This window comes from Pseudopodoces humilis, chromosome 1 (assembly GCF_049639895.1).
Source record: "Pseudopodoces humilis isolate 2021_Gansu_Grassland_sample_001 chromosome 1, ASM4963989v1, whole genome shotgun sequence".
Classification (NCBI taxonomy): Eukaryota; Metazoa; Chordata; class Aves; order Passeriformes; family Paridae; genus Pseudopodoces; species Pseudopodoces humilis.
Window position 1 is genome coordinate 85,756,897 of NC_142200.1, and position 15,728 is coordinate 85,772,624.

Here is a 15,728-nt window from a genome sequence, read left to right on the forward strand (position 1 = left end):
TGTGATACTTTGTCAAGCTGCTGCCTTTTGGTTAGTGAAGGCATTTTTGTTAGACTGGTGGAGAATCATTTTGTTCGGTATTTGTACTTTCCCTTTTTAATTTAGTATTTTCTGCAGCACACTTAGGAGCTCAACTGAAGTGTTTTCTCAATCTGCCAGCAATCTCCTTGTGGCTAGCAATAAAAGGTTAAATGCTACTGATTTTTTTTTTTTTGTATTCCTTCAATCCACTGTGGTGCTAGTTTGCCTGCTATCTAAACTCAGACTCTTCATTCATTGTGTCTGTAGGAAAAGTGCTAGAAACTAGTCCTAATTAATTGTATCTAGCATTTGTGGACTACCAGATAATTGAACTTTTTGTTTAGAGCATTTAGTGCTCTGAAGGCATCAAACTGCAGTTAACTTCTGTGGGCATCCATGAGTTGTTAAGGTTACACACTATTCGTGGCATCTCCTGAGTAAGAGCTAATTATGCTGGGAGGCTTAATGGGAAGAAAATCTCAGTGCATGTTTATTTCCCTCTGTGTGTGCTTGATTGACTAGGGGAAGGTAGAGGAGGAGATGTAGGAAAGGGCACTAGAAACAGTTTGACAAGTGGCTCTGCCTACCCTCCAGACTTCACCCCAGATATGGGGGTTTTGTACAGCTGTAAGGATTTCCAACAAAATTACTCTTTAAAGTGTAAAACTGCCTGCTTGTCTCTTTAAGACACAAACACTCCAACAATGTTGTTTAATGAATGTGTTTTATTGGTCTCTCTGTGAGGATATAGATTTGCTGGTATGTATCTGGCCAGGATCACCTGGCCAGAAACATATGGGGATATGCAGAAAAAAGAACACTTCAACTTGAAGCTGATGTGCAGTGTCTGAATGAAGAGCAAGTCTGCCGCACCCCAAAAGAGCTGTCCTTGTGCTTCATAACTTATCTCATGAATCCTTGAATGCCCCATAGACAAAACTCCTGTTCACAAAAAGTATGTTCAGTGTGGGAATATACAGGAAAATGGTAGTCCTTAAATGAATATAAACTGTACATAGGATGAATCAACTGTAAGCATCTTAAGTCTCATTAAACTGCCAGGGTTTGTTTTGGGTGGTTTTTTTTGTTGGCTGGTTTGGGGGATTTTTTGGTTTATTTATGTTTTCTGTTTGGGGTTGGTTTGGTTGGTTGGTTGGTTAGGTGTTTTGTTGGGTTGTTTTGTTTTGATTTGTTTTTTTTTTTTAATTTGGTTTTTGTTTGGTTTTCTAAGTTTTATGTTTTTGTTTCTTTTTTATTGTTCTGGTATTTCTTTTACATCATTCAGGTACTAAAGGAGTTGAAGTTTGATAAATGCCATTGTGTTCATTGTGTTTTGTAATTTTTTGGGGTGTAATTTACATACGCTGTACAGATTATTTGTCCTACATGATAATTTTCAAAGTGACTGAGTCAGAAAATGAGAGATGCTTATTTTGTAAATTATTATTTTCCTGTAGCTAATCATATTATTTAAAGATATAGTACAGAAAGAAGCCAGATTTAATTATTTGAGTATTTTTGTTCTTACGATGATTCATCTCTGCATTTAGTGAACAGAATTTGTGTAAAGTCACAGCCTTTATGTTTGTTTTTCACAGTTCAGACTTAGCAGGTAAGATTCCCACTTAAATCAATGAAACCTCATTCTTTATTTTCATTCAGGAGGTCACTGATGCAAAACACGGTGTTTTTGTGGTTTTGTTCTAGCTGTTCTCCAGCATTAAAGATGGTGAAGGCTTACAGCTGTTTGAGCAAGGCCATCGCACTGCACACAAGCAGGAGTGTCACACTATGGAAGCAGTGAGGCTGGTGGAGTTCAACCTGAAGCAGGTGCTCACGAAGCTCATGACTCACATCTTTGGTGATGGTAGGTTCTTGCACCTTTTCTCCCAGATTGCTCATGGCTGTAGTCATTTGTCTTGTTGAGAAACATTTTGCTGTGTAACACAGACAGGAAGCTTAGGGGTTGTGTTGGCAGCTGGTAATACAGAAACAGCCAGGTGGGTTTTTCCAAGAGTGCGCACATTCCTCTGTGGATTTTCCTAAATACTGGTGCACACAATGCTGTGCCAACTCAGCAGGTTTTTGTGACAAAGTTTTGGTGTGCAGCATGTCAGAATAATGTAGTGGGCATGACTACAGTGGGAACATGTGGATACCCAACTGCAAGCCGTGGTCTGGCAGAAGCTGTGTGCTAAAGGGCTGAAGTGTGAGTCCTGCGAGGAGAGGCAGCTCCAGCTCCAGCACAGAGCTGTACAGGACCCCCTCTGCTTCATCCTCATGGGCCTCCCGTGTCCCTGGAGGGATGGAGCATGGGGGCAGCATTGCATCTGGGGTGCATTAGAGCTTGGGTGCAGCTGGGCAGCGTTCAGATCCCACACCAGCAGCATGGGGATGGGCAGGAGCAGGGAAAGAGTGTGAGTGTCCATGTGCTGCTCCGCTGCGTGCGCACACAAAGCGCCGAGCGGTTCCCTTGTGCACATAAATTAAACCTTCCAGCTGAGGGCAGACCATGTTTGCTAAGTTCACATCAAGCTGAACAGTAATTGTTTTTTGGTACTTACAGTGGAATGAAGAAGGGTAATGAATGTGTATATGAATGAAGTATTCTCTCCTTAGAAATACCTGCTTTCAGTTTCAGGAACTGAATTTATAAATGACCCGAGTCAAAATTGCTGCATTAATGCTATTTCCTGGCAAGGATGCTGCTCTTCTGAGTTGATTCATTTTTCTGTTGAGGAAATACTGGATGGTATTAGAATGCATGAGGTGTCTTTCTTACTTTCTAAGGTCTTTTAAGATGTGTACTGCACTTAGAGCAGTAGTTCCAAAAATGGATTGATAATGATACCAGGTTCTATATATGACTGCTTGAATATTTTTCTGAATTTCTAAAGTTGATTTATAGCATGCAAAACTTTTACCAGTTATTGTTGTAATCCACCTGGACAAAAATTTTTAAGTTCCTCAGCTCAGAGTTTCTTGTAGGTGTATTTTACTTAATAGTGATCTTTTGAAACATACAAAATCGGGATGAAAGTGAATAACAGTAAGAATGATACATTTAGATCAACCTCAGATACTGAGGATGTTTAAAGTGAGGAATTCTTGGAGTTATTAGTGGTATCTCAGACTGCAGTGACATCCTTCTCTAATTGCTGACAGATGCTGCACTTTAAGCCTCAGCATGTTGGCTATTACTAGTTCTTACACAGTCTACACAGTAGCTAAAAAGACATTAAAATATATTCATAAATTATTTTAAATGTGCAAACTAAAAGTAGATGCCACCTTCTTACTGTTGGGATTTTCTATTTCTATACCCCCTATATCTTTCCTGGAATACAAACACAAGATACAGTTATTGAACTAAATTTAATTATACATATGCATGTGTGTATATATGTGTATTTCCCCCCCTGCCCCATTCATGTAAATACTGGAATTCAAAGCATTTAAGTTCATGTTAGGCACAAGGTATATGAGATTGGTGCACTGCAACTGTCTTGGGGCACACATAAATAAATTTGTATTTTGATAGCTGTCATCTTTTAACTAGCATTTTACGCTTTACTTTACACAATGCTCTTGATTACTTTTTACGTCTGTAAATTTTAACTTAGAATTTAAAATATGTTTAAATGTGTTGCTCTTGGAAAATTTTTATGTTTTTCCTATACGTGGATATTTCATAAGGCCCCATGTTCTGTTAAAAGCAAAAATTTCATTCCTTTGTACTTGACATCAGTTGTATTCTTTACAACCTGTGCTGTCAGCAGAATATAGTAGTGAAGTTGCACATCTTTTCTAGCAGGATAGCATGACCATAGCTGTAGTGAGTGACTGAAATGTTGCATTGTTGTACAGCCAACTGTTTTTTATAGGCACATTTTTTGGATTGTAGATTAAGTCTGATGTACATGTTAGTTTTGCATAAACTAGATTGTACCTGAAGTCCTGGACTTGGAAGCTGTGCTTCTGCAGTGCTTCCCTGGGAATTTACTAGCACAGGTTGATGATAGATTAAGGATCTCTGCAGGATCTCTGCAGAAAGGTGATATCACTGACTTCCCTTTTTTTTTTTTTTTTCATTTTTTTTCTTTTTTTCATTGTTCTAGGTTAGTTTTCATAATATTTAATGAGACAATTGGGCTCTACCTGATTCCTACCGCACTGTTTGGACAATCCAGTGTTGACAAAACAAAGTTGCTGAAATAGGTGCTTAAATAGTTGCAAAGTTGCTGTGTTGTCCTGAGGAAGGTCAAAGAGTTCATAGAATCTGCACTTACCCTTATTACAAAAGTCATAGTTTTGTAATAAGTTTTTTTTTGCTATTTTCCTTTTATGTCTTTTTGGCCTTGCCAACATCAAAGGAATGATAGATATTAGAGTAAGGAGAAAGTTCTGGAACATCCAATCAGTTGTCTTAAAAACTTGACAGTGTAAAGTAGTTCTTTTTAAGGCGTTTTCTGGTGGTATGACATGCCTGATTTTGCCTTCTACAAGTATATGTCTTTCAGTTTCTTCCCTTTTTTCTGTCTGGAAGCTATTTCAAATACTACACCTAGACATCACCTTTCTTAGTTTTCCTCTGTTACCTCTATAAGGTGCACACTTAAACTCTTCTAATTTAAGTTACACCTCCATCTCCCCATATAGTTCTGCCAGTGTAGGTAGTCTGTTAATTCTCATTTTAGTTACCTAGAAACAAGGCTGTTCAAGATTTCCCCCTAAATTTAGCCAGTCTTTCTCAACTATGGTTCTTTCTCTAACCGCTCTTTAGTTTGCCAAAAGCTTTCTGCACCCTGAGAGATTCAGAAGTAATCTTACTGTAGCAAATAAAAAATAATGACTGTGTGCTGGTTCTGTGATTTGTTGCTTTACATGAAATGGCTTAAAAATCACTGCTGTCCCTTATTTATCTACCCAGCTCCTAGGCACTGGTAAGGGAAAAGCAGGAGAGTGAGTAATGTTGTGCTTTGGCTGATGGCTTTGCCACTGCTGGTTCTCACCGAACCACCACTGGATATCTTTTAAATCAAACACGTTCTGCTCATTCTGCTTCTTAATCTGTGGTAGTGATACCTTCTTTGAGTACATGGAGATCTATGAGTGTGACAAGTTAAAAAAAAAATAAAATCATTTATCAAGGACACAATGGTCTGGCTAATAACTTCTAAAAAATGTGAGCTAATGCAGGTTTATGTGGGCAGCCAGCTCCTGCCTGCTGCAAGTATGATGAAATATCTGAAACAATGAGGTGCAGAGTACTTACAAATTGACGCACACCTTAAGAGGCCACAGTTCAATACCTTCTGTGCTTCCCAGCACCCTCCCTGCACCCCTCTCCTTTTTCTTCCACAACCTCATCTCTAAAAATAATCCTCACAGCAACAAAGAGAATTTCTGGTCAGTGAAGACCATCTGGGTCTCAGGCTTTGTTGTTTCTGTGCTGTAGTGTAGCAAAAGGCTGCTTTAATGTGTTTGGCTTGTTCTTTTTTGCCTTTTCTTTCTTTTTCAGTGTCTTTGGTCAAGCCTATTCCATTATGAGACTCAATTAGGCTGGCACTTGTTTAGCTTAATATCTGATAGCGCATTACTTTTGAGTGCAGTCTACGATCAATTCCTTACCTGGATTCAGTGTTCAGAAATAACAGTGATTATTCACTTATTTCCGTACTGATCTGACATATAAGTTACTGTGTTGGGTTTGCATGGCAAGGTTTTGATAGCAAGGAGATGGCAGGGGTGGCTTCTGTGAGGAGCTGCCAGATGTTTGCTCCATGTCTGACAGAGCCAGTGCCAGCCAGCTCCAAGATGGACCCACTGCTGGCCAAAGCTGAGCCCATCAGTGATGGTAGCACCTCTGGGACAGCGCATTGTAAAAGGGAGAAAAAAACATCCTGCACAATTTGCAGCCAGGAAGAGGAACGAGAAGATGTGTGAGAAACAGCCCTTCAGATACCTTTGTTGAGACACAAGGTCAGTGGAGAAGGAGGGAGAGGAGGTGCTCCAGGTGCCTGAGCTGAGATTCCTCAGCAGCCCAGGATGCAGACCTGTGCCCCTCCAGCCCATGGAGGTCCCTGGGGATACAGAGATCCACCTGCAGCCTATGGAGGACCCCATGCTGGAGCAGGTGAACTCCCAAAGAAGGGTGGGACACTGTTGGAAACTTGTGCTGGAGCAGGTTTCTGGCAGGCCCTGTGGAGAGACCCATGCTGGAGCAGGTTCCTGAAGGGCTGCATGCTATTGAAGGGGCTCATCTGGTGCAATTAATGAAGGACTTTCTTTGGTCGGCATGACTCCACCCTGGAGCAGGGGAAGACTCCCAGAGAAAATGAGGGATGAACTGTCCATAGCCCCTGTTTCCCATCCCCACTGCTGGTGAGGAGGAGGTAGAGATTTTGGGAGTGGAGTTGAGCCTGGAAAAAGGGAGGGATGGGGGAAGTTGTTTTCAAGAATTAGTTTTTACTTCCCATTATCCAATATTATTATTACTCTATTTGATTGGTAATAAATTCAATGAATTTTCCCAAGTCAAGTCTGTTTTGCCCATGACTGTAATTGGTGAGTGATCTCTTCCTGCCCTTATCTTGACCCATGCGCCTTTCATTGTACTTCCTATCCCTGGTCCAGTTGAGTAGGGGAGTGGTAGAGCAGCTTTGCTGGGAACATGGTGTTCAGCCAGAATCAGCACAATTATGAATGGACCTCTACCCACTGGAAGGACTCCCATGAACACTGTGAGGCTCTGAGCAGGTGTGTTTGTGTCTGATAACACAAATAATTTCTCTGAACTGGAAAAGTTACGGAGTTTGTGTCTAGTGTTCTGGCCTCAATTAGATTCAGCATTGTGGTCTTGTAAGTGCCTGTTTTAAGACAAATATGTCTCTTGGCCTCCTAAAATTTCTAGAAAATATCAATTTTGCCAGTATTTCATAGGTTGTATGTGAAAAAATGAATTAAGCCAAATCAGGAAAATTACATAGTACTAGAGGAAGCCTAATCATCATAATCCTTTTAAGTCTTGAGTGGTTTAATTTGCTGAGCGTAAGCAATGCTCTTTACTCCTTGGGAATATATTGACCACAAAGACAATATTTTGTATCTAAATAATACATGTACCCATTTATTCTGTGACACTCTATAGAAATATAGTTAATGTTGCCAAAGGCTGAGCACCCTCTGCTTTTCAGTAAAGTCTTATAGAGCCAAAAGTCTGAAAGAACACTTGAATATAAACTACAGAGATATTCCCAAATGGCCTGGATACTATATGAATAAAATTATTGTGGTATGTGGGATTAACTATTAATTTAGAGAACAGAATGAAGGCAAGAGTTGTTTTTTCATTGTGAATTTGTTTTGGTTCAGAATATTGTTTGTTTGCTTATTTGCATTTAAAACAAAAGTCTCTTAAGTACTGATATGCATTAAAATGCAAAAATAAAAAGACCTTTAAATTATTTTTTTACCTCTTAAAATTTATTTTAATTAAGAACAAACAGCTGAGGAATCCTTTTTTTTTTTCCAGAGCTTCATTTTTGAGTAATCAGAGGATTAATAAGAAACCATTATCTGAATGTTGTTACTGAACACAAGCTAGTTGAACAGTCAATGTAGTTGCTACAGCTGCATATTTTGCAGGCTAAATGAGAATATTTTATATGTGCATAGCCCAAGGATTAAAATGCCAAGATCAGGAAATTAAAAAAATGTTTTCTGCACATCATACTATTGTATACATGACTCTTTTCATCTCTGTATTTTTTATTGTCATGCAGACAAAAAAGAGTAATAAAGTAATTGCTGTAAGTCAATTGTAATTGTCAGTACAATTGTGAATGAAACTATTGCAAATACCTCCAGTTTCCTGAGTTCTATATATGCAATTAACAAAAGGCTTTTTCATTTCTCATATACTTTCCTGAGGTTGGTTTTTAGGAAAGCAGAGAAAATTTAGAAGTACCAGTCTGTTTGTTTTGAAACCTGCCTTGCCGTTTGAAATTTCGTAGCATCTAGATAAGTTCCCTCTAACTATTACAAGGTATTTAATGTTCTGGCCATGCATGTATGCTTTTCTTGTAATTTATTGTTTCAGTTTCTGTAGCCACATTTCATGTTTCAGAAGCAATCAATGAAGATCTAATTCTTGAGGCTACATAAAATATTTTTATTAAAAAAATTCTAGTATGAATCGTGCAATTTAATGTTTTACATTCCTTTTATGAAACAACCCCAAAAAAACTTGAAGATCAAACCAGGAATGCTAACAGTTGCTGTCACCCACCTACCTTTGTAGTGATCCTTATTTTTGAAGCTGGACCTGTCTGGTTCTTAATGATCCTAACTCTGATTAGCATTTGGCTTAACTGAAGAGATGTATTTGGGGTTAAGGCATTAGCTTAGCTTACAGAATTTGCATTTCTCTTTTTAGTTTTTACTGTTCATGTTTCTGAGACTTCTTTCCTGACACCTGATGGTTAGGAAAAATTGTTTAGTGAAACAAAGCATCTGTAAATCATTAGAAGAACTAAAACTCATCAAATATAATGAGGGCTTTGACAGCAACTCTGCTTTTGGTAGCACTGACAACCTTGCCCTCTTCTGGCTGCACTACTCTGAGATACCCAGACTTTCCTTGCTCTGCACAATGGTATCTGCAGAGGTCCTGAGCTGGGGAAGATGGTGGGAATTACCAAGTGGGGCTTTTCCCTTACACATATCTACCAGGTCTAGAATGCTCTGTGTGTGTGTTGCATACCTTAATAATGTGCAACTCTGTGAAAATATATTTCTATTTGTGTATATTAATCTCTATTTTTAACTTTCATTTTTAAACATATACAGAGAGACTAGCTCTGTATTTTAATTAAGTTTTGATGAAAAAAAATTACTTGCCTAGACTATCTACAAAATACCAAGTAAAAATTAAAGACTTAGCTAGCTTTTCCTGTGAGAAGCAGTTAGTCATTTCCTGGTGCAAAGAATAACGAAATTACTGACTTTCCCATTATCTTGGCTCATTTTTGTTCGATGCCAGGTGGTTGCTAGAGTTTGACAAATGATTGATTTGGTTTCAAAGGGTGCTTGAATTGCACAAAGCATTTTTCATATTAGAAAAGACATGGCCATTTTTTTCCACGGGTTTTTAGATTTATCACCTTGCACAAGTGTTGTAAATTAGTTTGTTTGCTATTTATTTTCCTGGATTGCTGTAATTCATGTCATTAGTTGAAGGGCAAGTTTTACAGATGGTTGGAGGGATGGCCTTTTAAGCATACACCCTTTCATATTTATTTATTTTTTAAACACTACTACAGGACTGCAAGTCAGATGGGTAGATTGCTACTTCCCATTTACTCACCCTTCCTTTGAGATGGAGATCAACTTCCAAGGAGAATGGATGGAGGTCCTGGGCTGTGGGGTGATGGAGCAGCAGCTTGTTAACTCAGGTACTGAAACTCCTTTACTTCATTGACATCTCTGTTAGCGAACACTTCCAGCGCAATCAGCCTGGAATGCCCTCTTCTACCCTGGTGAGCACAGACATCCCTGCGTGGCAGCTGCCACAAATACTCCTCAGGTGGAATGAGCCCTTGCATGCTGTGATTTGAGGGTAGCAACTGAGCAAGTGACCTGAAGCCTGCAAACAGAAGGCTTGCCTTTTATTTTGTGCAGTAAGGAGACAGACAGATGTCAGCTTTAAAAGAAAGCCTGCAAGTTAGGGCGTGCGGTGTTTTTTTTTTCTTTCCCAAGAGATGTCAAGTGCATTCTTAGTAAGGACTTAAAAGTATCAATAGCAAATAACATCCCTTGATATTTGGAATATCAGAATACTTCTCTGTATCTAAAGCATGGAAAGAGGCATGTGATATCTTTCATATTGCAATTTGGTTGCTGGGCAAATGGTGGGTAGCTTTTTTTCTTTTGTTTTGTCTCTTTTCTCCTCAGGCTGGTTATTTATGAGGCTGTAAATTGCATTAAAAGCAACATAATTTACTTTAATTGAAATTATTACAGAGCAATGTCACCTGACCATTTTGCTTTCTAGAACTGACACAGAAGTATTAAAGAAGGAGAGGAGAATTTGGTGGATTTTTTCTAATTATTTTTATATGGAGAATTTTGCATGCTTGCTTTTTCATTTACTGAGGATAGGCAATTTTTAGTAAGCACAGGAAAGTCTACATGTGCTCAGTCCTGTGTTGTTCAGTGTCTTCCTAATACTGTTTATTAAGTACATGAGCCTTTTGGAATACGATCTGTTTAATTCCAGCAAGTGGGCTTTCAGATAGCCAATATAACACTCAGTTTATTTTTTTCCCATTGGTTTGCTAAGCTGTTGTTGTATTTTCATGTGCTCTGAAATCTTCCTCTTGAAGACCAAGTATGATAACTACGAATTACTTAATTTTGGCACCATTTACTTGGCACAGCTTGTTTTCCTCAAAGTTTGCTTGCATTTTAATGTGATAATTTTCCTTTTGGAAAGATATCCTCTTCCAGAGTTTCCCCCACAATGAATTAATGATTTATGCTAATGTTCTCTCAGGTTATTATCTTCATAGTGTGGTAAATACAATACAGCTTCTAATCAGTTTCGGAAGTGAAAGACTGCTGTGTAATATTGTTTCCATTAGATATAACACATCAGTGTCCAGGCTTTCTGCTTCAAAAGCTTTTATGTTGCTCAGCTCTTATGATTAGGATCCTCTAATGGGTGTGAAAAGAGCTAAACTGTGTCTCAGAACAATTACTGTATACATTTTTGAGTGTGTGTGAATGGAGGTACGTGGAACACCAGAGGTTTCTACAGCACTTTTTGTTTTTTTTAGCTTTCTCATGCGTGGGCTTCCATAGCACTTTCTCACCCTTGAAATTTCACATTTTTTAAATGTTAGACCAGATCAGGATTTTCCAAGGGAGAGCAGCCAGCCTCATTCTTAGTCATTCTCTGGGTAATGGATCCAGTCTTCTGGACCATTCAGATTTTCCATGTTAGCAGCAAGCAAGGTTTCTGTTGTCTTGGTGTGTAGATAAGCAAGTATAATTCAGTAAAGTCTGCAAGTACCATCTTCATTAAATCAAATCTAGCTATTGATTATTTTTTAAGAGTTGTCTGCATTCAGTAAAATCTAGAACAACAAAAAAAGAAAAATACGGTGTTATTTACTATTTTCTAACAATGACAGTATTTCTAACTATATTATTTTAAAAGAAAAACAAAAATCCCATTACAGTGCTTTTATGTAATCATTAAAAAAATATGCAGTAGTCCAAAGATGCAATGAATTGTAAGGGATGATGTTACATGTTCCCCTAAGGCTGATGGTGTTTAACTTCCTGGTTTTGTGTGCTATCTTTTTCTTCTTTATACCTAAATACATAACTTTAATAGGAGTGCTGTGTATGAATTTCAATAGAAAGAAAAGGGGTTTTGTTCTGGTTAATCCTGGGAAAAATACAGAAACTTTGCAATATATTAGAAAGTACTCTCAGTTTCAGGTTCATGATGAGTATACAAGGAAATTTTGTGGTTCAGTAGAGCTAATTTCAATTAGCAGCACCCATGGTATGTATTTCTTTACTTCAAGAGTTTGTTATCAAAGATTTGCAAAGCTGGTGTTCATTGGTAGGTGCCCAAGTTCCAAGTCGTTATGGAGTTGTACAATTCAAACCTTTGAATACAGGACGTTGCTTGCTCAGAGGCTGTGATCACTTAGTGTTGCTTAGTAACTGTGAAATTGGAAGCAGTTAGGGTGTGATCCTTTGCTGATGGAAATCAATGGCAATGTTCTCATTGCTCACTGTTGCAGAATATGTTAGCTGAGGACTGAAGCAAGTATACTGAACTAAAGTTTACCTCAAAACCATGAGGTTATAAGCCAAATAATTTAAAAATAAAACCAAACCCAAACACTCTCCCCCCTACCCCAAAACAAGCCCAAACCCATAAACAAGCAACAAAAAGAAGATAATTCCGTAATTTTTTGGTAAGACTTCTCATGGTATACAATATAACTCTCCTGAGTATGCAAAAAAATTATGTAAGGGTGACACACCAGATCCAACCTCAAATCCAAGGCAATTGCTATATCATGATGACTTCCCAAGCCAGTGCCTACAGGTGAGTAGAACAGACATGTTTATACTGATCCTTCCCTGATACGCTCCTGCAGCTGTGTGTTTCCTGAGCTGAAAATGGTACATTTGCTTTCAGTAGTCACTGTGGAATTTTCTTCCATTCATTTGTTGAAATATTTGAGTCCCAGTACTCTTTGTAATGTCTTAAATTGACCAACTTGCATGAGGAATCACTTCTTTCTTGTTCGGACCAACAACTTAGAGATACAGTTAGAGCTCTTCTGTCATGCCAGAAGAGTTAGTGAGTCTCTCTTTCTTTTTCCTTGTTTAAGCCACTCAGTATTTGTTTAGATTTCAGTTGTAGGTCTTGTCACTGACTTTTTTCCAAGCCAAAGATTACTGGTCAGACAGTCCCTCCCTACATGAGAGCTTGTCCATACATTGAATCATGATCACTCCTGTGTGCATCTTCTCCAGGCTTCTTTTTTTCCTTTTCTTATAATTCTTAATATTAATTTTGCTGTGTTGACCTTTAATGAGCCTTGAGTTGAAAAAGAAGGGGAGGTTTTGGGATGATGACTGCTGCAGATGATGGCTTTTGATTGCTCACTGATGGTTGAAGCATCCTGGCACACAGCCAGACATTTAGCTCTGAGGAGCAGCTCAGGTTTAGGTCTCATTTCCTAAAATCATGAATCATGAAGGCTGTATTTAGGGTACCAGTAAGGGGAATTGGTAGAACTTGGCTGCTGTATGCAGATTTTTCTACCTTTTACCTCAGAAATTAACAGTGATACTTACAGTCTTACAAAACTGATTTTATTTATTTATGGGTTTTTAAAAATGTTATTTTTTATTGTCAGCTTAAAATGAGTAGGGAATGGTGTAGGGGTTTGGAAGAGGAGATGTCAGCTGAATTTATAGCAAGGGTAGTTGTCCTAGTTTCTTGTTAATTTTGTGAGTATTTCTAATAGAGGAAATATTGCTAACCCTGTCTAAACATCTTCATGAATACTTTTGAACATGACAAAAGGAGTTTGTCATAAGTTCTTCAAATCATTGGTTTTGTTTTAAAAGGTGGAAGGTTGTTTGCCACAAAACCTGATTCTTGAAGTGTAAGTCTTTGCCATTTGGAAACCCTTTTACAGATCAATTGCAGGATTTATTCCCAGAATTCAAATAGTGCTAGGCCCAGGGCTGCCACCTTCAGCCAAATGCAAATCTTAACATGCAGAACTTGTTTGGCTTCAGTGCTGCAGTAAATAAATCTTTCTATTTCTTTATTCATCTATTTAAGTTCATCAAAATTGCTCTTTGAGTGGAAGTAGCAACTTTAAAGTTCTTAACTAGTCCACTTTTTTGTTTTGGCAATAGGATTATCAGTCTGGACAGTTCTCAATAGGTAGCAGGTTAAAAGAAGAATTATGTCAATGTTACCTTCCTTAGAGGCACAGGACTTTTTTTAAATTTTTGAATATGTTCTTAAATGAAATATTAGTTATGGGTGAGTTAGGTTCATATATCAAGCAGCAGGAGGTATTTTGGAGAAGGGGAAATCTAATCTCTTTCATCTATCAGGTTTTATTTTCCTGCTCAGCTCTTGTCTGGTAAATTACATTAAAATGTTTGAGCAGATGGTGCATGTGGCTTCAGTCGTGTGCTGGCCCATGTTCTGTCTTTGCTAACAGCTCTCTGTGGGGACCTTGAAATAGTTAATGCTGTATGTGTTTGTATGGATGTAGCGTAGAAGGGTAAATATAATACATTTAAAATTCGTGCCTGAAACCCTTCAAGGTGAAATTAAAGTTACAGAGGTATTGGTGTATCGAGCATCTGGAGCCTCCCAAGGACATGAGGTAAAACTGTTGGATGGACTGGTTCTTCCCACAGGAGCATCCAAAAGTGATTTTAATCTGCTGCATAAGCTTCCCAGCTCCGCATCCCAAATCTCTCAGATCACTGTCTGTCTCCTGTACAACCACACTACTGCAGTATCTTGGCTCTCCCAGCCCTTCGTCCTGTGCCTGCTCCCCTGAAAGCACTCTGAGATTGTGGTGTCGTCATTCCTCGCTTTGGGCTGGAACTGAAGCACACCAGAGACTGACATGCATGCACACTGCAAACAAAGAGTGCAGCTGCCTTAGTTAAAGTGAGCTTTCCTACTGTCCTTATAAACACAATAGAGAATGAGAGTCTTCCAGTCAGATGGAAGCTTCCTTTTGAATGTGTGGAGCTTTTTGGATCAATCTGCTGGGTGGCCTCTTTCTATGTCTGACTTCAGGGGAAGCAGAGTCTCCCAATTTAGGCAGGTACCTGAAGGTAAAGTGAGTATCTCATGAAGATACAGTGTCTTAGATGAAATAAAATTAATGGGAAATTAGGAAGCATTTGAGTTTTATTGACTTCAAAAGGGTTGTCTGTTGAAGAAAGTGAGATTGAATCCAAGCTTTGTATCTCAGCTCCTGAGTCACCTTTGTCTCCCTCAATCCTAGTGATTTACATTTGCACATATATACGTTCATATGTGTGTGAATATGTATAAAAACAAATAAATACAGAATGAGACAAATCAAATTGATGACTAATTGAACACAGAGTGAGGCACATTTGGCCTGTTTTAATTTTGGTGTGTGGTTTTCTACACACACACACAGACGCACACACAGTGTAAATCAGAAAAGCTGATTGTCACATCTGACTAAGTTGAGAGACCTTCCACTGAGCTGGCAGCCACTGAAATTTTGCGTTGCTCAAACACGGAGCTGGTGTGGAGTTGTGGGCTTTTAGAGAAAAATGTGATTGAATTTTTATCTCTGTTCTTCAGATGTCACACAGACACCCACAAATGTATGGATGTGGCACATCCAGAGATGCGTGTACCTAAGACACTGCTGATCAGTTTATAAGGGAATAAGTAATAGAGCAGAAGACCTGATTTTCTCTGAAAATCTATGGTGTTCCACCCTGTCTGTATGAGGAGAGAAGCTGTGATTGTAGTCACCTGGCTGACTACCCACAAAACATGTACTTGACTTTTAAATAGTTTGTATACAAAGACCCGGTCATGTAAGTTGAGGAGCGTGGAGTGGCAATTAGGTGTTCTTAGTTGACTACCACATCTCTTGACTGTAAAGGAGTCATCTACAGCAAGTGACAGCGGAATTATTGGCCACTTTCTTAGCAACTTCAGATTAACAATTAGTGCCTCCCTCCTTTGTGACTGCAGACGTAACTGGTGGTTCGCTAAGCATCCCTGTCCTGCAAAGGGGGTGGATACAGTGCTACTACATATTTACACATGAGCTGAGCTGTAGCTTGGGATTTAAATTCTGGCAGGATTAGAACTGGACTCTTAGGACTTTAGAGATTCAAGTTTCTAAATAGCATGTATTTTAAGATTGGGATGGCACTTATATAGAAAAGTTATTTCTAGTAACTTCTTTCTACTCAAAGAAGAAAGTGATGGAGAGTTTATTTCTTGTGTTTGTATGGAGATTGCTTTTTGGGGTTGAGTTTATTTAGGTTTCTTTCGAACTGACTGGAAGGAAGTCCAAGTCTTGCCTCGATAAGTAATCCAAAACACAGAAATGAGTTATACAGAGGTGATGCTCATGTCAATC

The 15,728-nt window shown here is 38.6% G+C and overlaps 1 protein-coding gene across 2 annotated transcripts in view; it reads left to right on the forward strand.

Annotated features, from left to right (window-relative positions):
• Window positions 1-15,728, forward strand: part of FARS2 (phenylalanyl-tRNA synthetase 2, mitochondrial) — a 230,105-nt gene that overhangs the window by 62,274 nt on the left and 152,103 nt on the right. For both annotated transcript variants that reach the window (XM_088063477.1, XM_088063484.1), the window contains 2 exons: window positions 1,729-1,888; window positions 9,345-9,476. In XM_088063477.1, coding sequence (XP_087919603.1) covers window positions 1,729-1,888; window positions 9,345-9,476 — 292 coding nt within the window. The remainder of the gene's footprint in view (window positions 1-1,728; window positions 1,889-9,344; window positions 9,477-15,728) is intronic.